General features: G+C 29.4%; 1 protein-coding gene across 1 annotated transcript; it reads right to left on the reverse strand.

Annotated features, from left to right (window-relative positions):
* Positions 1-16,203: 16,203 nt before the first annotated feature.
* On the reverse strand, positions 16,204-16,943 carry LOC148203276 (uncharacterized). The gene has a single exon (XM_088105877.1). It carries the CDS (start codon positions 16,665-16,667, stop codon positions 16,410-16,412), a length of 258 nt encoding a protein of 85 aa, XP_087962003.1. The 5' UTR covers positions 16,668-16,943; the 3' UTR covers positions 16,204-16,409.
* Positions 16,944-23,262: the final 6,319 nt, after the last annotated feature.

Genomic DNA, 23,262 nt, shown 5'->3' on the forward strand with positions numbered 1-23,262 from the left:
TAGTTAAAAACGTGTGTGCTTCTAGTTCAACAATATCTTCTTAAAAATTTCGAAGGTGAAGCCAAACATTATGTTCATAGTTGAGAAGGATAAGAAAACACTGATAGGACATGACAACTCTCTTATGTTGTGGTAATAAATTATTTCGTGCACTAAAAGGTTGAGATTTTCTTGTGATGTAGTATATTATATCCAACTAGTGTAGTGTAACTAAAGAGAGAATTAGGTTAGAAAATTGGACCAACTTTCTTTCTTTTCACTACTCTATTTCGATTACAATTATTGTTGTCATTGTTATCCTTGTCATCATTATTGATGGATAAACTTGAGTTGAAATTTTGTATTTATAGGTTTCCAAGACCCTAACATTAGATAGTATCAAGTTTTAAAAGAGTTGTCCAACTCTGTGATTTATTGACAAATGCATCAAGTTAGTTGCAGTACAGTTGGATGAGTTATCACATCCACATGGATTTAGTAAGTATATTAGTAGCTAGTTTTTGGATTTTGTATTTGGAAAACATTGGTAGTATATATTATATCGATTGAGTGGAGTAGAGACTATGATTGAATTTCATCTCATCTTCTACTATGTCACTACTATATGGTTTACTTAATATGCAAATCATTTAATGTCCTGAGAATACTCTAAGGTAGATCTAGACTCATTTTGCTAGTGTGATTTCTCCACTCAGTTGAATGAATCCTTGTCTTAAGTGTATGACTCTTTTATCCAACCCACCCTCTAAACCATGTGAAAAAGTCATTAGTAATAATGAGATGATTTGATTGGACCACAATTTAAGATCAGTCTTCCAACTCAATCAAAACCAGTAAAATAAGATGGGTGATCAAGTCATCCAAGTAATAAATACAAATCAAACTACAAACTATTGAATGAAAGCATAAATGAATATCCAAAAAGTAGAAGTACAACGAATTAGAACTGATTACATCCAACCCAGACACGAGAGAGTTCAACTACTCATAGAATATTGCAATACAATTTCAACAGCATCTACACATAGAATTTACAATAAGAGCATCTCTCTCTAGCCTCACAGACTCATTCCCACTCTACTAGTACATATTTTATCCTCCACTCAATGCTTAAAATAAGGACATAAGATATTTATTTATAGAAACCCAACTTGTCTTTTTTGCCTCTATGGTTGAACACCACTTTCTTGTGACTCAACCATAGAGGGTACAAGTCCTAATTAGTAAGACGGTTTATCAATGAGATATTAATTTCTTGATGCAACATGACTTTTAATTGTTTAGCAACATAAAATAGCTACGTAAATAGTAAAAATAGAAGAACTTCATTGATTAATTTTAGGTGTTGTGGTTTGGTGGTAGGAATGAGTTCACAAATTTGACTACGTGTTTGGTTGTATCTTAGCTCCAACTAAAAATAGAGGTGTTGGTTTATAAGCACAACAATGGATCAAAATTGGATAAATTTTTTAAACACAATAAATGAGAATGAGTGTGATTTTTTACATCAATGTTCACTATGTCGGTTATCATGATTATACAAAATTTATTAGAGACTGTTGAGAATAAAGGTGAATAGGTGCAAAAGTATTTATTAGAGACACTTGAAATATAGAAAAAAAAAAAGCTAGTGTACTTAACACCTTATTTACAATAGTTTGTTTTTTTTAATTAAATTATATTTATGTAACACTTGTTATATTTAATATTGTTTGAATTTGCAATGATCACTAGCAGTTGGTAATTCTTCCTCAGTAGTCTCTTGTGGTTCTTGTGTGTTCATTACATAAGAAACCTAACACTTCGGCAGTTAAAAGTACACTAATAGTGTAAGGTTTTAAATAATTTATTTGTTGTGTTATATAATTTAATTTTATTAAGTTCCATACTAGACACAAATTTCAATGTACAATTATTTTACAAAGTGTTTAAGACTTATTTGAGGTTGCAAGAACACATATCGTCTCTAGAAAGAAGTTTGAATTCTTTGCGTCAGTTATAACTAGTTAATCTTTCGGACTATTGAAATACAATTGTAAAGTTTATGATATTCTATGAATTTTACTTGTAGTGCAGATATTATGTGTTGAAACACATGCAAGAGATCATATCCATAAACCTTGTTGACTCATGAAATTTGATAATGTGTATAATTTATAACTAATATCTTAAATGTTTATCACTATAAGTTGACTCAAACCGTTTGTATAAATTTTTTATGATTTATCTCATTGGAATTAGGGGTTCTAAAGGAAGTTCAGTGTTTATAGTAAATGATGTTAAATGATTTTATGAGATTAGAATTCTATTATTTATTATGTAATTATCAAAACATTGAATAATGAAGTGTTTATTATGTAATTATCACAACATTGAATAACGAAGGATGCAAAAGTTAGAAGAAAAAAAGCTAAATGGTGCCATAGATTAGAACAACACACAAAGATGCTTTCTAGAGATGTTAGAACAGTTAATAAAATATGCCATCATTGTACAATTTTGGATAGACTCGGAAATCGAGAAACAGAGCGTGTTCTTGAACAAAACACTGAACCGGGTTTAACAAGATGCTCATTATAATTTTCTTGATAAAATAATGTTCAATTTGGTATACGAACAAAAATAAATTGACTGAAAATATGTAAAAGGAGTAAAAAAGTATGTAAAAAAAATGGTGAAAATTAAATATATTGATTAAAGAGAAACAGAGGAAAGGCTGAGTTAAGTAAATATAAATTCAAATAATAAAATAGATCCCACTATTTTTAAAATTATATCTTTCTCTCCTCTTTCTTTTCCACCATACAGCCAACATTAGTGTTACCCTCTCCATTCTTTGCCTCAACCAAACTAGCAATAAATGAGACATTTATTGCCACAATTAATGTTCACAAGCAAAATAAGCTTTCATTAACAAACTTGAAAGTTCATGAAAAATATAAATGCATGGTCTATGATTTGAGACTATATATCCTCAATAAAAAGTAGCAAGTGTAGAATCTAAATATATATATTATATTCATTCGATGACTATTAATAAAGTAATGCCAATTATGTGATTTAAATAATAATTTAACCAATATTAAAATACATAGAAAAAATATTAAATAAATTTTTTGATTATGTTTTAGTGGTCCCCCACATTATATTTCAGTTTTATTTGGTATACATCGGTATCTTCCCAATGCAATTTCATTTTATTAACATTTAATTAAAGTCTTTTTTTCATTGGTTACAACAACATGAATGAATATATATCTTAAGTAAGAAATAGTTATTATAAAAAACATGGCTATTTTGAAGGTAGTGAAGGAAAGTGAAAAGAATGGCATCTTATATGTGTGTGGAATATCCAGAATGCATCGAATATAAGTAACATAATTTGATATAAATTGTGATAATGCAGAGAAACCAACGATGCATCTTATTCTTGACATTTTGAATTAAGTGCTTAGGGTTTATAGTTTATTTGGTTTCACATGCAATGTGACTGACAACTACAACAGTGATAATTATTGCTGCTATGATTATTGTTTTATTATAAATGAAATAATGCATTTGTTTAACAGCGAATTGAGATGATTGATTGGTGGTTTTCACATGTACGCAGACTGCATGTTTGCCAATTCAATGGATGGTCGGTGTCTGCCTTTTTCTCTTTAAGCTTCATCTTTTTCTATTTTATTTATTTTTTTCCTTCACTTTTAAATATAACATGTTTCTTTCTTTATGTTCGCCCATGATGAACAAGAATATCCATATAGGATTAAATATTCTCTTCGGCATCATGCAAAATATTTTAAACACTTTTCGTAATCAAGGGAAGAACAAAAATAGATCACAATTAGGAGAAGCAATCTAGGAAAATTTATATTAACAAGATACTAATCAATTAAGTAATTATAATATTTATCTTTTTGCATTCTCTCTTGTGAAATTCCACTTTTGAGTTCTTCATAATATAAATGGGTGTTATTTATTTCATAATGAAGTGTTTGTGGGCATTCTTATCCTTAAGTGTTCCTAGTTTGTAGTTTGTGGTAGTTATGCCCTAGGAGTTGGGGAGGTGGATGTGGACACAAACATGGCCTTAGCTAACCCCCATTTGAAAATGAAGGGTTGGGAAGTGCAACATCAAGTACAATATGGTGGAATTCAAAATGCCAACTTATAGTGTCCTACAAACGTACCACTAACAAGGACTAAGCTTTAATGCAATCATGAAATACCAAAGCCATACACACCCATTATCCATTCTTTTTTTAATTCATGTTTCAACTTTTCTTGGAAACTTTCTGGCTTGTGTACACAATTATGTGCATGTTTTTGTCTCTTAAAGCAAAGGAATTGGTCCCCACATCCATCTTTTCTTACTTTCAAATCTCTCTCCCTTTAATATAAATTTAATATCTCCATACAATGCTTTTCTTTATGATTAATCTTAGTTGAAAAAACCTAACTTAACTGTTTTTTTCTTTTATAAAAACTATTTATGAATTCAATTCTATCAAATCATGTGTTGATTAGTTTATTACTCACTTGTGTAGTTTCTATGAATGGTTAGTTTTTTTTTATAAGTAAGCATGAATATTTAAGTTATGTATGTAGAGTAATTATGTGAACATGTTCAGTTGTGACTATAAATTTTTTTAAGTATTATTTCTCATCCTTTCAGGATTAACTGCAATTAAGTACTGAATTGAAGAAACATGATCTGCCACTCATGTTTTATATTGACTTTCTGTTTAGGTTATGTTCAAAGTAACTCTAGAATTTTATATTATTCTTAAGAATGGATGCTAAATCAAGGCATTAATTAATGTATTCCTGTAACCAATGAACGTAAACACTTTCAAAACAAGGTATCTGATTATTAAACTTTTAAAATTCAGCAATAGCATCCCTTAAAATGGAGGTAATGTTTAGTGACCACCAAAGCAGGAAAATAAGAATTTTTTTACGTTGAATTCTTCATTTTTTGAATTATTCATTTCTAAAATAATTTTATATTCATTTTCAATTGTGTAAATATTTTTTATTGTCTCCTTAAATTTTTAAAAACATGTATTTGGATATAGTGTAGGATTTGAAGAGATGATTAGTTGTATCGTAACGAGAGAAGTCTAACTTCTAATGAGAAATAGAAAGAAATTCATTTATATAAATTTTTTTTGACACTTAAATCAATAGATTTAATAAAAAAATTGTATAATATATGAATATAATAGTGAGTAAAAGAAGTGAGTTAATATATCTTGGAACGATGATATCATGTATTTATAATCTTTTTTTACTTATGGATAAACAAATTTTATTACTTGGAATTTTTTGGAAAATAATGAATTATTATTCATAAAATATTATCTGTAAATATATTCTTCCTTTAATCTTTCAAGATACACTTTAATAAAAAAAATGTCAACAAATTTTAAGTTTTAAAGCAAATATTTGAGGTTAGAATATTAATGTTATATGTGAGAATAAAAATAAGTTTCTAATTTTTTTTTAATTTTAAATTCAAAACTTGTTTTAATACCTCGAATATCATGTGTTTTAAAAACAAAACTACGACGAGAAGAATACTTTTAATATAATGATTGACCTAATAATTAAAATTATCTAACCAACTTGATATAACTTGAAATTATTGAATTATAGTTGATAGTTGTTATTTAGATATCTTAGAGATAGTTGAGCTATTATTTCAATAATTTCAAATTACCATAAACTATCTCTAAGGATTTTTTATATATAGAAATCTAAAGGCAATATGAAAAATTGGAAAGAATTTGAGGAAGCGTTGAATAATTTAAAGACTTTTTTTATTACATGTGATTTAGAATGCAGCATAACTGAGCAATACGGATAATTGAGATAAAAAAGGAAATGTGTGTTTGCCACATGACGAATTTTCTACTGTAAATGCAGGACTTGTCTTGAACACTATTAAAATAATCAATATTTAAAAAATGCATATTTCTGTGGTACTGTCAGATTCAAAAGTGGATGGAAGAGACAATTTAATAGAGAAATTCTAAAAAAGTATGGATCAGTAGACTAAATTAATGACTTTTGTTTTTAGTTTTTTAAATATATTGTGGTGCGAGTTCACAGGAAAATTGAGATAAGATGAGAGGAAGATGGATATGATTAAAAAAAAGAGTTAAATATAGTTATTTATGTTTTAAAATGTTATTTAATTTTAATTTTGAAAATGAACTGATATAATTAATGTTATTAAATGGCATTAAGAATTGTTAATATGGCTAATGGTGTTGGCAAACATATGTCCACGTGGTTAAAGATAGTCCTCATTATAGTTTATTTATAACTAATTTATTACATTTATTATTAATATAAAATGAGATAATGAATATTTCACAAAATAAAATAAATAAATAAATAAAAATGAAGTTATGAAAATTGTCAGAACTCATTAAAACCCACTAAAAATCCAAAGTAGTGGGAGTCAAGTGCCAATGGGAGAGTCAGCATTTCACTTAGTGGAAAACAGGTGGTTGCAGGAGAGTGGCCGTTCGGTTAGTGACGACAGTATTTAGTGCCAAATTTCAAATGTCGTGTCACTCCTCTGCATGCTTTCTTTCTTCTCCAAACTGCTGAAATCATTTCCTCATCATTCTCTCTAAATCTCCTTCATATTCTCTCTAAGAAAATCTAATTTTTCTTCTTCCGATCACCTCTCAAGCACCGTCTGAACTCTCCCGGCGTCAAGGGCTTTTGTTTAAACCGACCGGGTTGTGGTTCTAAGCCGGTGAGTTACTTTCTCCTTAGCACGTTCGTTTTTTTCGCATGCAAACCCATATTTCTGGTCGCCTGAGCGAATCACATTATTCTGAGTATTTCTGGTTTTCTGTTTGGTTCAGTTTCTTAAAACGTGACTGTCGAACGTTAAGGTCTTTGGTAGTGGTGAGCTCTATTTTGCATCTGTGAGCATTCGATTACGTTTAGAGGTAAGGGAAGCTTATATAATTTGATTAAGATTCTTATTTTGAATGGTTGTATGTTTGTATGATACTTTGTTTGATTATTTGATGAATATGAAATATTCGTGTTACTGCATGTTTGGATGTGTGGATGGACGACTGATAAATGGTGTGAACTGAGTTGAAATAGGGTTTGATCTTCAAACTGCAGTATTCTGAGTAAATTCTGTAAGTGTGGTTGAGCGTCATTCGTGATCGTTCTATCCTTCATGGAAGTGTATGGTCTTAACTGAATTCTCATGCTTTAGGGATATTGTTTGAGAGTGATTCTGTAATACTCTGCAGAATCATGTAAACTGTAACCGAGAGTCAGTATTGACCATTCGATTTTCCTTTGAACATCCGTCTAAACTAAATTCTTCTTCTGGAGAGAATTTAGTTAATGAAGATCGTTTTATATTATTAAATATATGTAAATAAGCGTTCGGTCTAAGTATAGTTCTTCTTTATGTTTCCTAAACAGTTTAGTTAATGTATTTTATAATAAGTAAAGTCGTAGATGATATCGTTATTTTTCATTAAAAATAAGTGTGGCGCAATTATATATATATATATATATATATATATATATTCATTTTATTTAAGTTTAGTAGTGCTCGATCTTGGACAAAGCGTTCGGTCTTAGTAGCGCTCGTTCTTGATAAGTGCTTGGTCTTGGACTAGCGTTCATTCAATAGTGTTCGGTTTCTACAGGGCTCGGTCTTAAACCTAGCGCTCGGTCTCGCTTCAATAATCTATCATTACCGTTTTTAAAATAAGAGTCTTCGGCCAAACTCAATAGCGTTCGTTTCTTCATAGTATCTCATCAGTTATTAGTATTTGGTGTCAAACAGTATTGGTCTTTAAATGGTGTTCGGCCTAGAGTCTTAGTACTCGACCTAGGCTTCGTGGCGTCCGGTTTGAACTCTTAAGGGTTCGTTCATTGAAGCAGATAAATTTGTAAATAACGCTCGGTCATGTTAATTCTAAGAAGTGTTATTCCATTCGGACTTGTGCTATGATGAGAAAGTGTGATATTATTTCAGTTGAATATATTGATGATGAAGTATGAGAGAATTTGAAATGTGATGCGAATAAAATAGTTTGGTTATGAAAGAGTATTCCAGGGAGGAATATCTTAGAAAAGTGGTTATTGATTGGTAAAGTATGAATGTGAGCAAAGCTTAACGGGCGTTTATCTCGATATTCCATGATTACTCATTCTCACGTAGAGAGGAGTAAGTCATGTGTGGGAATGACAGGAGGTCCTATTCCATAAGGTTAACTTGGACGGAACGGATTAACCTCGGGTGACAGCTATTGAGGGTATCCCAGTTACTACATCACCCGGGTGCACAAACGTCGTAGCTACACAGGATTCATACAGTCCGGACAGTCAGAGTCAAGTGGTTGGTCTTTGCATGCCATGATGTATGAATTATGATTTGGTTGTTGTTTGATTTAATCACGAAAATTGTATGTTCTATTGAATTAATTAAATTACATAAGCTTACCCTATTTATTATTTTGTCTGTGTTGTGCGTTCGGTTGCAATGATCATCCGTGTGGATGTGAGCAGAAGGAGAAGAGTTGCTGGAAGAAGCATTAGAAGAGCTGGAAGAAGCACTGGAAGAGGTGGAAGTGAAGGCCGAAACTTAGGAACGTTCGGTCAGTTATTGGCTTCATCTTTTTGTAAGACCGTTCGGTATAAGTTTATTTTGTAAACCGTTCGGTCTAGTTGTAGTCAGTGTGCGGTTTTTAATTCCTTACTGTTATGTAAGGTCGTTCGGCCATAATAGTACCTTGTTATGTGTAGAACTGAGCTGTAGTATTATTAATGTGATTATTCTCGTATATGGTTTATACTGTATTTTTGGGATGTTACAAAAATCTCATTAAATAAATTAAAACAATAAATATAAATAAAAATATTATTAAGAATATTTTTTTAAATAAAATAAATAAATAAATATGAGGTTATGAGTATTTTATCAAACTACTAAATATAAATAAAAATTAAAATTATGAACATCTCATTAAATAATTAAAATTATACATATAAATAAAAATGGGAATAAAAATGTCAAATTAAAATGAATAAATATACACAAATAAATATATATAAAATGATAAATGTATCGTTTTTCTTATCTTAAAAATTCTTTTATTATATTAATTTTTTTTAAGATATGTAAGTCATTGATGAGGTAAAAGACGAATAGGAAAATAAAATTTAGATCTTGAAGAGTTTAGATATAAAAAAAACAAAAGTGGTTTCATGAAATGAACAATACGTAGGTAATTATAGAATATGAGTAGGGAGGTTGAAAGTAAAAAAATAATTAGAAAATTAATAGAAAATTTAGGTAAAGAAAACAGTTAAGAAAACTAATAATAATAATTCAAGTCAGAAATTAAATGAAGAAAATAGTAAAAAAAAGTAAAAAAAAAATTGAGTGGAAAAATTAAGTAAAAAAGATAGCGAATAAAATAATAAATATTTTGGGTGGAGAATTCATATAAAGAAAATAATACAAAAATTGATATAGTAGGTAAGGGGTGTATAAATAGAAAGGGAGAAGTGTAGCTAGTAAAAACATATTGGGTTTGTTAGTCCATTGGAAGAAGGGATAAAAATGGAAGATGGATAGATAACAGTTTCAAAATGTTAAAATGGGAGGTGCAAAACGAATTAAATTTATTTTATTATTATTATTTTATATTTTTATTTCTAAATAAAAATATTATACATAAGATAACATATTTTTTTTATGAATGAAAATATTATATATAAGATGATATTTACATTGTAAATATGGATGTTATAGTTTTTCAAATATTAATAAAATTCTCGCTTTCATTATTTTTTCTTTTAATGCTATACGAATCTTGAAAATTGATGCTCAACTCCAATTTTAGTGCTCAACTCTTCCTCATTGTACTTAAGTTCCTTCATATTTGGTCAATTCCTTTATTGGAGAGTTTCGTTTTTAGCTTACGCCTCTCTTAGATGCTCATCTGTGTAGACAATATTTGAATTTTTCTTAAAGTGTCTCTCACCATTCAACATTACTCTTTTAGCTTAGTTTCTTGCAAAAAGTGTTGGATTTCAATAAAAAAAACACAATAAATTCATATTTAATTAATTTTCTATACCACACTCTGTATTTATAAACTAACAGGCTCCAGTTTATTTAATATATCAAAATTCATGCAATTTAGGTACATTGGACATTTATCATGTTTCAAATTAAGTACATTGGACATTTATCATGTTTCAACACTTTTGTAAAAATATATATGATTTGAAGCATAAGAAAATAAGCTAAACGATACAAAAATAATTACAGAAGGACAAAGAAAAGATAAACAAGCTATAAAAGGTGCATCATAAAGGGATAATCTTGCTCCTACCATGTTCTATCATTATAACAAATCCTAACAGAACTTATTTAACCATTCTTTGGAGCTTATTAAAACTTACACAACTTTTGATTTGGATAAGAATATCCAAGATTTTGTTGGTCATGTGTTTTTGTTGGTTGTACTTATAAATTCTGCAGAGGTAGTTCCATCTCCATGTGTCCTGTTTTTTCAATCCACCTTCAATAAAATCTCAGCACAAAAGATATACCCTACATCCAAGATTGTGTTCCTCTATTTTATGTTTCTATCTATTCTTTTCATATTAGAGTCTTGTTGCATCCAATCCTGCTACACTAACATATTATTGTACCATTCCATGCACTGCATTAACATAAAAAAAAAAATCCAATCCAACTCAATTAATATATAATAAAAAATTAGTAATGGTTTTATATATAATTCTAGTTTCAGTTTGTATACGAAACAAACTATAAATTCTTGTAGTGTAATTATGGTTAATTAAAGATTTGTTTATATTAATACCATAGAAAATGAGTTAAAGAGTGTTAGAGTGGATGCTCAATTAGAAGTTAAGAATACAAATTTATTTGAGATGATTAAGTTTAATCGAGTTAGTTGTAGATAGTTGAATTCTTTAAATTTATGGTTAGAGGTTTAATTATTGATCACGTATATGAATTAGGTATGTACGATGGTCGCATTTAAAGTGGCATCGGCTTAACCTAACTCTATTTTTGTGTGTTGGAATGAGTTATCAAGTTGGGTTAGATTTGATTTATTTCAATATATTCAAATTAAAATTAGGTGAGGTAAGTTATGAATGAGATTTAGAGTAAATAAATCTTTTCCTTAAGTGAACTAAATCTTTCAAATTTTGCAATCTTTTCCCTGATCAAATTAGTCCTCCTTTCTCAAAACAAATTTCTTCAACAGGCAATCACTGTAACAACAGTTAAAATATAATGAAATAATATGCAAACACGTTTCACTTTTTGAAAATCAACATTTTTAATGTAATTGATATTATGCTATGTAGACGAATGAATGTATCCTTTGATACTAAAATTATGCAAAATACAAAAAAAATTTAATAAAATTAAATTATGCTATATTTTTATTAAAAAATTCTAATGTATTATTTATAAAAGTAATAATTAGCTTAAAAGATATTCTTAGATAAATAAATAAAGAATAAAATGAAACACATCACTACCAAATAAGAAAAGTAAACAAACCAACTCAATTTAATTTAATTGAGTTGGGTTTAAAGTTAGAACAAATTCATTTATTGAATTATTTACTCTTCTTATATAAACAAGACCTTGTTTCCATGGACATAAACACAACAATAATTTTTATGTTATGAAAGATTAGTCACTGCTTATATTTGTTGAATAAAATATTTCATGAAAAAAAATTATTTGAAATTAGGAGAAATAATGGATTAAAAGTTTTAATTCTAGAGATGATGATAAAATTGCTTGAGAAGTACTATATATAAATATTATATGTAAAGAAATATTTAAAAATGTCGGTTGTATTCATCAAAGTTGTTGTTAATAGTGTGAGTTTCATTGGATACTGAGAAATACTAAGAATATATTTCCTAACATTTTTCTTTGATTGAAATTTATTATAATTTAGAAAAAAATAATTGGAGTCTACCAACTTAATTAGGTACATCCCACACCATCCACGTCCATCACACCTCTGTCCTCACTTCACCCAGATCTCACACATCACTCACCGTCCACCAAACACCTCAATCCATATCATCTCCTCGCACCTTCATTGCACCTTACCCCCGTTTCACCGTTATACCAATATATACAAATTGTTCAAAAGGTAGTTTGGCTGGTGGTTCAAATTTTAGATTATCATATTAAAATTAATTTGTTATTTTTATTCATTATCATTAGAACCAAAACATATATTTTAACACTAAGCTATGTAAGAACTAAAAAATAGAATATTAGAATTAGTAGTTGTGTTAAAATAAGTAAACCAAGTATTATAAAATTTAAAAACAAGTTGATTAAATAAATAAATTTTTTAAACTCGTTTAATTATCTTAAACACTCATCTTCTCTCTAAACTACTATTCTCTTAAACTCTCTACAATTTCTCTAAGAGTTTTAACTCCTCGATTATCTGTTTGACGATCAGTAAGTGTCTAGACGATCATTGCGACAAGATCTACCTATTCATCCAATCAATTTTTAGTTTAGAACAATTATGTTTCAACTCTTTTTTCTCGCTCGTTCTTAGTTTGAGATAATGCGTTGTAATCCTTTGTTGCATGTTATTCATGATTTCTTTTCCTAATTTTTAGTCAATCTAAGGTCCTAAAGATTCTTTCATTTTTCAATTTGGTGTTTCGTAGGTGTTTGTAGAATTTCCTTGCGTTTCAAGCTATCAGAGAAACGTTTCTAGAGTTTAATAGTTTCCTGTGAGGTAAGGGAAGCTATACTTTACTTTAGAATATATATTTGCTTTGTAAATTTAGTATCTCTATGACTGGTAATATAATTTAAGTGAAATTGTTAGGTTTGTGCTAATGTCCTTGATGTTTAGATGATAATCAATGATTAAGTGATGTTTGAATGTTTGATATGGTGTATTTATAATGCTTTTATTGTTATTATTGCATATAATGAAGTGTATTGGGTTTTGATATTGAATTCAAAGTGGCTGGAGTGAAGAGTAATCAAATCATTAGGTGTTAAGGTCAAAAGGAGAGGTTTTGATGGGTGAGTTTGAGAAATAGGGACTTAGGTGGGAAAAAAACTGTTATAGGGTTGTAATGAGGTAAATTGAGACTTGTTAGAAGTGTTCTTTAAGTTAAATCTGATATGGAACAAAGGAGTAGTTTATGGTTGTAGTTTTGAAGTGTTTTAGTGTAAAAGAGAGGTTTTGGGTGGTGAGATTTTTAGGCAATGAGGGTAAACTATTTTCGGAAGTTGGAAGCATGTTATTAGAACCATTATGACTTGGTTAGAAAGTTAGATAAAAGAAATCTAGTGTAGAAGTATTCAGGGTACGATAGGGTAGGTCTTTTGACTCTGTTTGGTTGAAATTGAGGTTTTACATAATGAAAACTTGAAACAAAAGGGTTATGAGTAATTTAATGTGTTCAGGTGTGCTATCTAGTATATTTAGACTTGTTCACGCAGTTGGTGGACTAATATGGGTGCTAGAAAGTGTAGAAATGGTTTTGGATAGCCTAGAGAAGTGATTTTGGGTTTGGAGTAGCGATTTGGAGTTACAATGGTGTTTTCAAGTGGTTCTCGATGTTTAGGGATCAATTAAAGTTATGGGAAAAGTGTTCAAAGCATAATAATTGATTTGACAATAGTTTATGTTTTAATCGATTATAACATTAACTTAATCGATTAAAACAAACACTTTAGTCTAACCAATTATGTTAGTGACATAATCGATTAAAATAGGCAGTTTTGCCCTATTTTGCTTTATGTGAATTTTGACTTGTCTTAACAGAATAAATTACCAATTTAATCGATTATTACTACTTGTAACGTGAAATTTAGACTAATCTAAACAAAATTTACTTGTACACATATGATCTATGTTTTTCATTATGCTTTTATGATCCTAAACAATTTTATTATCAAATTTATATGTTAGTATGCAATGTAAAAGTGATTGGATATGTATATGGTTTCAAATGGTTTCAAGGTTGGGAAAGTTGGTTCTTAGGTGGAACTTCTTGGTGTGGTTTCAAGTTGTATTACAATGAATGCAGGTACGTAGCTCAGTTTTGGGGGTTATCATAGCACTCTAATGGTCTTTCATTCTCAAGTAGAGAAGATTGATGCATATGATGAGAGTAATAGGAGATCTTAGTCTAGGTGTTTCAAGTATAGCCTATGACGCGATATAAACTAACCTTGTGAGGGTGGTAGGATGAAACCCATTTGAAAATGATTTTGCAAAGCAGTAGAGACTATCACAAGTGTACAACCCGCTATATCTCAATATTCATTCTAAATCCGGATAGTTAGTCTAGGTCTTTATATGTTGAGATGTTTGGTTAGATGCATGTTATATGTGATTCATGTATATCTTGTTCTTAATATTATATGACTTGTTTTGTATTTAGCTTACCGTTGTGTTTGTGTACTGTTTGTATGTGCTTGTTTTTCATTTGTGACAATGATCATCTAGTTGGTGTGAGTAGAGGGCGATGAAGTTTCAGTTGAGCAGGTTCTTGGTAGAGTTTTTAAGATACTTTTTTAAAACTACTTTGAGCTCCGCATATAACTGATAATGCTAATTCATATCATTATCTAGACATCATTTTAGTAGCAAAAACAACTCTTTTCTAGCTTGTAACTTGCTTAATCCTCTATTTTATCTTAGTTTTATGAATAATTGTGTTTTGGACTACTTTGATGTAATTTCATCTCTAATCCTTTATTTTGTAGCTAATAATGTGCTTGGAAGAATCCCCAACAATGTATAGAGCTGAACTAGCCATAGAAGAAACAAAACAACAAAAGATAGAGTTCTGGAATGCGACCGCTGAGCTACCGCTGGGCTGTCGCTGGGCTGCTGCCGGGCTACTGCTGGGCTACCGCTGAGCGGTGAAAATCCAAAATTTGCCAAAATTTTGCGCTGAGCGCCATCTGCTTTGTAATTTCGTCTAGGCACCTCATCTAGGGCGCCGAGCGACATCCAATTTTGCAAATCTTGCGCCCGGGCGTCCCTTTAGGGGCGCTGAGCGCCACTTTTACTGATGTGGCAGTTTGAGCTTATTTAAACCTAAAACACGAAAGGGTTTGAGTCTTTAGTTCTTTGGAGGCGCGATTCACTCAGAGGAGAGCTTGGAGGGCTGCTAGGATTTATGGGAACACTCCCTTCTTCCTCTTTGGTGTATTCTTCTTCCATGACCATTTTGTAAGCTTAAAGACTCTCCATGGATATGAAGAGCCAAACCTATCTTGTTGGGATTAGTCGTAGCCTATGATATTTGTTGAATGATTCAAATATATATACATATATATATATATATATATATATATGTCTTTTCTATCAATTGGTAGTATTCTTTTTTTCTAATCTTAAAGCTTGCATGTAATAGAGATGTTCATGGCTTGATCTTTGATTCATGGGTATGGGAATGTATCTTGTGCAATCTAGAATTGAAACAAGAGTCCTAGTGGTTCATTGATTCTAGTGATGGGAGATGATTCACTTGTTGTCTTAGATCCTAGTTCTTAATGCGGGTTTTGCTTGTTAATTAATCAAGAGATTGATAGTTAATAGGTGAAAGCTAGGCTCTTTCACTTAAGGAATTAGGGCTAGAGTGTTTTTGTGGATTGACTTTAATAATTTGATAGAGAGGAGATGAAATTGTGTATGCACAAGAGTGAATTGGTGAAAACTAATCTTAACATTGTCATTTTGTACTAATTCTAGTCTTTTCCGCTCTTAAGCGTCTCCGGATGCCAAAAACCACTTTTATTTCCTTGTTAATTTATTTTGTTGCACTTATTCGTACAGTCATTAATCTAAATGAGTTGTTAATCATGTAATTAACTAATGTTACACGAGTCTCTTGAGAAACGATGCTTGATCTTACCATTTTATATTACTTAAACGATTTGGTACACTTGTCGAGGTTTTAAGAATAACTAACTTTTTAGTTTAAATATTTTAAAAATATAATTAAATTTTAGTATATGCATTAATTAATTCAAGCTTTCTATATCACGAGCTGCCAAGCAATGCACCTTGAACATGTTACACCACTCAAGAAAAAGGCAAAAGGGAGTGTATAGGAAGAAATACAATTGAAAACTTTAATTGGGATTACATTTTAATTGCTCATTGTTTGAGCTTATTAACTAGTACTACAACATGAGTCCATGGGAGCCAATAACTACAAGTGATAAACCAAAATGATTCGTGGAGACCACAAATATATTTGAGATCTACAAAGATAAAAGGAAACAGTGCAGCTATAATAATATGTTAACCAAACCATTCAACTTCATGAATGGGAGAAGAAAGGGAATTTCAAGGTGCAAATTTGCTGTGGGAGTCAGTGAGTCTGGTGGCATAGTATTTGGCAATGAAATCAGAAGCTTTTCTGTCAATGCCAGGCTCTGCAACCCAATGTGGTCTGTCTTCATCACTCGCAAAAACCCTTCTCATCCCATTCCCACTTCCTTCCCAATACTCTTCATATCCATTCTCACATGAGAAACATCCCTTCAATATCTTGTAAATTGATTTCTTCCCTGATCTCACTCTCTCTTCCCTTCTCATCACCATTTTCAACTCTCGCTCTCTACACTCACACCACAATCTTTTAGTTTTCACTGATTTCCTTCTACTAACACCTCTTTGTATTTGTAGGTGCCAAAAAGCAATCGCATGCCCTATTATTTAACTTATGCTGTGAAGAAAAAGGAGGATAAGGATTCCCTGAAATCACTGATAACTGATAAGGATGGTTATATCTCTCATGTGATTGATCCACACACAACAGGCATAAGTGTCCTCCTCCTCTCCTTTTCATTTCTCATGCAATACTTCTCTCACCTACCTAGCTTCCTCATGCATTAATTCTTCAACTTTTCTTTTATCATCCAAATATAACTCTTCTGTATCCGTCTAGAACAGATAACTCCAAATCAGATTCTACGTTCAAGACCAATTAAAGAGGCTAAGTTGGAATCTGATGAAGTGCTGCGTAAAGGAGCCATATAATCCTAAGGTATACAACAGGATTCTCAAATGTCATGTTGTATAGGGTAAAAGGGAAACATGAGTGCATTGAGTTGACATTCGTGCTCTATCTTACAAGGCATATAGTATATATTTTGGACTGAAAATTGTAGAAAATAGAAAGTAAGTGTTGTGATAGAAGAGTGTTACCAGCAGTGAAGGTAGCGCTGTACAAAAGAGCCAGAAATGAGAACCTTATGATTCCAAGAATAGACAAGCAAGATGATGGAATGATGGTATCACGTGATGTATTTGTAGTCATTGTGGTGTACACTTTTTGTTGATGGTGATTACTTTTTGTGTATGCTAGCACTCACACTTTCATCAACATTGCACGTTCATTAAGAAGATTCTAATGGTCAATGTCACTGTCCAAATGCTGTCATTTTCTTACAACGAGAGGGTGAAAAGTGATAAGAGAATGGAGAAAGAGATAGAGCCCAAATCTTAAAAAGTGGTTCATGAACTGAGTGTGAGATAGGATTTGCCCAACACAAGAAAGTTCTTCTGTCTTTCGGACTTAACAGTTGAGGGTTGTGAACCATTCAAATCAGATCTCTTCAAGACCAGTAAGAGTAAGATCATTTGGCTAAATAACATCTAATGAACTATTAGTAATTTTCATTACATCAACATAAAACTTCTTCACATAATATATACTCACTTTTGTCTTAATATATTTTCTACATACAAATCCACCAGAGAATCCAAATTCCTCTTACACTCCTTACCCTTGATTTATCATAGTTGGGATAGATTCATTATTTCCAATTATAATTTCGTAAATAAAAAATTATGTTAATGTGAGACTCGTAAACGTCACTTGCTTGATATTAAAGAAAGGTTGTTGTATAAACAGCTTTATTAAATTTGAAGGAATTTATATACGTAGAATTGATATTAAAATAACATTTTACATATAAATGAACTCTCGTTATATGCTCTTAAATAAATAATTATTAAAAAAAAATAATAATAATTAATTTAGAGATTAAAAATAATTAGTTATTATATTTAATTAAGTTAGAGATTTTTTTATAATTAAAAATTATTAGCATATCTAAAATAGTTTCTATTACTAATAAAAATTTATAGTTAATTTTTAATTTAGAGTTTAAATTAGTTTCTAATCAGACTACTAAGAATTGAACAACTTTTTGTTATTAAATTCTAATAAGACATGAATAAACATATAATAGAAGATTTTATATCAATCATTATTAGTTGCTTCTGCATGATAAAGTCTATCAACATGTTGCATACGATGATTGAAAGTTGTCTCGAGATCTTTTATTCATATATCATAACTTTATCAAAGGTTGGTAGACTTTTTAACTAAGATCGATTCTATAACACTCGTCTGAGTATGAATAAAATACTTTTCGTCTTATAATTTATTTTTTATACTCACATCACCGAATTATCTTACATTCCTAGAGAAATTTTTTGATATGCTATATCAAATTCTTATTTAAGATTCATGAGTTAATTTCTCTGCTTAATGGATAGTTTTCCAAATTATAAAAACAAAAATACATCTTGTAAATTAACGTGTCATAAGCACTTTTTTTTTTCTAATGAGATATTCCATCTCTTAAAACCTGAATCGAGTTTGATAGCATGATAATCATATTATTAACTTATTTATTTATTTATTATATTCGAATTAAATATTAGTTCATCTATTTATTATATTGTTGAATTATTTATTTATGATATTTGGATTAAATATTAGTTCATCTATATTTAATATTATTTTTTATTATCAAAACATAAAAATTAAAGATAAGAATCGTCTTATAAATAGATACTTTAGTATATAGTAAAGATTTAACCCTCACAAATAAAACTATAATGATATGACGAGACTAAACACACAACAAAGTAAAAGATGCCACTGACAAATGGAAATTTCCTTGAAAATTTTTATTACAATAACTTGAAAATACTGAATTATGAGCAATTTTCTTAAAGTTGATGGAAATAAAATAGATAAAAAATGCAAGTTTATCCTTGGAAATCTGAAGACAAGCGAATTTTATGGGTGCTTTCCATATTCCTTCCCGATGCTGCATATCTAGTTTGATTTGTTACATGATGTATTATACGCCACTCAGATGAAAAATTGATGTTACTTTACATTATATAGTTTCTTTTCATTCTTAAATAAGACTGTTTGGACTATACTTTCACTGAAACTTACGTCAATGAAATGACCAAGAAAGAAAAAGAAATGAAAAATTAGAATTGAAGTGTCATAATTGAAATAAATGAGAGATAGGACATTTATTTATTTTACAGATAACGTTATTCGTGCAACAGCAACAATGTGTCTAAGATGTGTTGTAATATTCAATTTTTTTCTTCTTGAAGAAGTTGTAATATTCTTGTGTTGTCTTAAAGAAAAGGGCTAAGGAATATTGTGTAAAAAGGGAACTCAAGTGACGGGACAGAACATAGAGATCACGTACAAAGACACAAAAAGTTACAAATAATCATGTACTTATATATTATCGAGTCCAGATTCCCTCCATAAGAAACCGTGTCCCTTCAACATCATTATGCCAGATTGATTCTTCTATAGACATTAATTATATATTACTGGGCTTAATCATAGGTTGTATTTGGTCGAATTTCAGACTACAAAGATCCAAACTCAATATTAATATTTTTTAGCAAACTTTTACATTCAATTAAATAAAGAAGATGGCTAATTTAGGGTCTTAAAAATTTGTAAGGTCGATTTTCTTAATAATTTTATTGATATAAATTATTAAAATATAACTATTTTTAATATATTAAGAATAGACTTAAACTTAATCTAATCCTTATTTGTGGATGATCTGATGATAAATAATGTGATAAATCCTATGAATAATAATTTTTTATAGAATAAGTTTTAAAATAATTCTGATATAATATTATTGAAAATTTTAAATCTAGATCTACAAAACCAGGTTTATATATATTTATATGTAGTAAAATTAATCTTTATATCTCTCATTAATAGAAAATTTTATAATTTTTTCATATCATTTCAATTAATTAATTATTTTAAAGGACTCACTTAGGATATTATTTTTTCTTTATTTTTTTTATTCTAAAATAAGTATTTATCGATTTGTATTCTCTGACTCCTTTACTCTTAATTTTAGTGAGAAGAGATAGTTGATTATAAAAGAATTTTCAGAAGGTTTTGAATTTATTTGACAGGTTAATTAATATCAAGATTCACGGGACACAACACACGAGTAACTCAAAATAAATGAGTTTTCTTTACTCATCCATCACAACCCTATGAATTGGTCTTTTACTTCTTTATATTATCGATATGGCTACCAGTGACTTCTTTACATTATCGATTGGGTGAGTCTGTTGGCATAGTACTTAGCAATGAAATCAGAAGCTTTTCTGTCAATGCCAAAACTGTTAGAGGAAGCAGACTCACAAAATTATAAGTATGGATTTACAGTAAGAAATGCAGTGCATCGCTCATACGCTACACTACCGCCGGAATTTTGTCAGATCCAACTTCAAAGTAAGTTGTCATGTTTAATTTAATGGTAGGTTTAAAATGAAATAAAATAGAATTGTATCATGTAAGAGGAAAAACTATTTGTTATTTTGAATTAAATTAGAACTTTGAGTTCTGTCTTGTTACGTGGTTCTCTTTCCTATGTTAAGGTTTAATGTCTCGGTAGGTCCCTATTTTTGACGTGAATCTCAAATAGGTCCTTTTTCTTTTCGGCGTCTCAATTGAGTCCTTTTTTGTGTAAAATTGCAGCAATTAGGGGTCTGCCGTCAAATTCAACAAACGGCCGTTTAAATTTGGCCTACGTGGTATGGTGAGTGTATTCATTATCTGACGTGGCAAAGCAAAGATATATATATGTTAATATATATATATATATATATATATATATATATATATATATATATATATATATATATATATATATATATATATATATAAAAGAAAAGAAGTGGCAAAGCAAAGCCTCTGTTTGCGCGCGTTGAGAAACCCTAGGCGCGGTGCGCACGGTGTTTCTCCCTCTGCGCATTTTAGCGTCAGAGTGCAAGAGCCCTCTCATCTGCTCCCTCTTTCTGCAAAACCTTCTTCCAGGGAAACCAAATCATCATCATTATTAATACTAATCACAGAGGCACATGAACAAACAATTATGGCACATACATTGAAGATTGACTATCCATGAACAAACAATTATTAATACTAGGGTATCTTGAGAGGAAATTGTGGAAGAAAAGGTAGAAGATAGCAATACAACCAGAATTAGGAAAAAAATCAACATTTATATATAGAAAATTGGCAAATCAAAAGTATATGAAAATCAATGTGATTTTGGAAAAGAATGGATAGGCGTCATATTCTCTGTGAAACGCATCAAAACCTTCTTCCAGGGAACCGATGAACAGGTCCAGATGGATACGACGGTGTCGGAAGCAAGGTGGGAAAAATTCGTTTTAAATGCCACGTCAGATAATGAATACACTCACCATACCACGTGGGCCAAATTTAAACGGTCGTTTGTTGAATTTGACGGCAGACCCCTATTTGCTGCAATTTTACACAGAAAAGGACCCAATTGAGACGCCGAAAAGAAAAAGGACCTATTTGAGATTCACGCCAAAAATAGGGACCTACCGAGACATTAAACCTTATGTTAATTAAAAAGACTATCATACCTTACCAGTTTTTTAAATAATTTTTTACAATGTATCAAGTGTTACTATTTTATACGTATATTTAAAACGAATCAATCATGAATTACTAAAAAATTTGTTGTAAAAAAAAAATAATTATTAAAAAAATATTGGTATTTATTTTCTAGCAACATATGAAAATTTTAAAATATATATATATATATATATATTGAGTTTTTAACACTGTTATTTTCTGAAGGAAACAACAAAGACTACAAAACAAGCTATCAACTTAGTTGGCATTGCAAAAGGTCAAGGGGTTCCTTTGAGAGTGAATTTTTATGTTAACATTAATATATCCACAAGTAATTAAAATCTATTAATAAAATCTGTTTTAATGATAAATTTTACATGTAAGTAAAATTTCATTAATAATTTCAAAATATCATATAATGTATGATAGAATTTTATTATAAAAAATTGTCATATTATTGACAAAATTTATCTATGAACAAAATTTATTGATAAATTTTATTGATGAAAAAGATTTCTATCAATAAAACATAATTTACTCATGGATTGTACTAACTGATTATAAAATCTTAATTAATGATAAAAATATTTGTTGATAACAAATTTATCAGTAAAATTTGTTTTAAGATTTGATCATGTTATAATAAAATTTGTTAAGGAAAATTTATTAATAATGAATTCTTTTAAAATTTTATTAATAATTTATTGATAAATTGAATATTAATTTTTTTATTAATTTGACAAAATACTTGTTACAAATAAAAATTAAAATAAGTAAGAGAAAAGGAAGAGGATAAGAGAAGAAGAATACGACAATGACTGATTTTTAACAATAACTTCATTGACGAAAAAAATTTGTCAAAAATTATTGATGAATATTTATTAATAAATTTTACTATTACTAATTACTTATAGATTTCTTATCCGTGACAAATTTTATATTCTCATTTAATTGTTAATAATTTTGATTTATTGATAAATTTTTTCAATCAATAAATTAACTTCTTTTTTTCGTAGTGTTTGTAGCAGCACTTTTGTGATGGTCATAATTGTTATCATTGATTGTGTTTCGTATAATTTGTTTTACCGATGAATTAATAAAATTTCATCAATAAATATGAATATTTTTTGTTGTGTATGATGTACTCGATGATGGTATTTTTGTGGTGATCATATAATTATCAATATTTGGTCGTGTATGATGTACTTGTGATGTGTCTTGTGGTTTTTTTTTTTATGAATATTGTCACTGATGATGAAGTATAATTATCACAAGTTTCTATTACTAACACATTTTAATTCTTTTTGTGATGGTATCGTTAGCAACTATACATATTCAATAAAAATATTCATAACGATGTACTATCTTTACAGATTTATTACAAAATTTATCACAGATTGATCATCATGATGTTTTTATAGTAATGATTTAACACGAATTTTA

The sequence above is a fragment of the Vigna umbellata genome, chromosome 2, assembly GCF_029865625.1.
Source record: "Vigna umbellata cultivar VRB3 chromosome 2, Vumbellata_1.0, whole genome shotgun sequence".
In the NCBI taxonomy this organism is placed as follows: Eukaryota; Viridiplantae; Streptophyta; class Magnoliopsida; order Fabales; family Fabaceae; genus Vigna; species Vigna umbellata.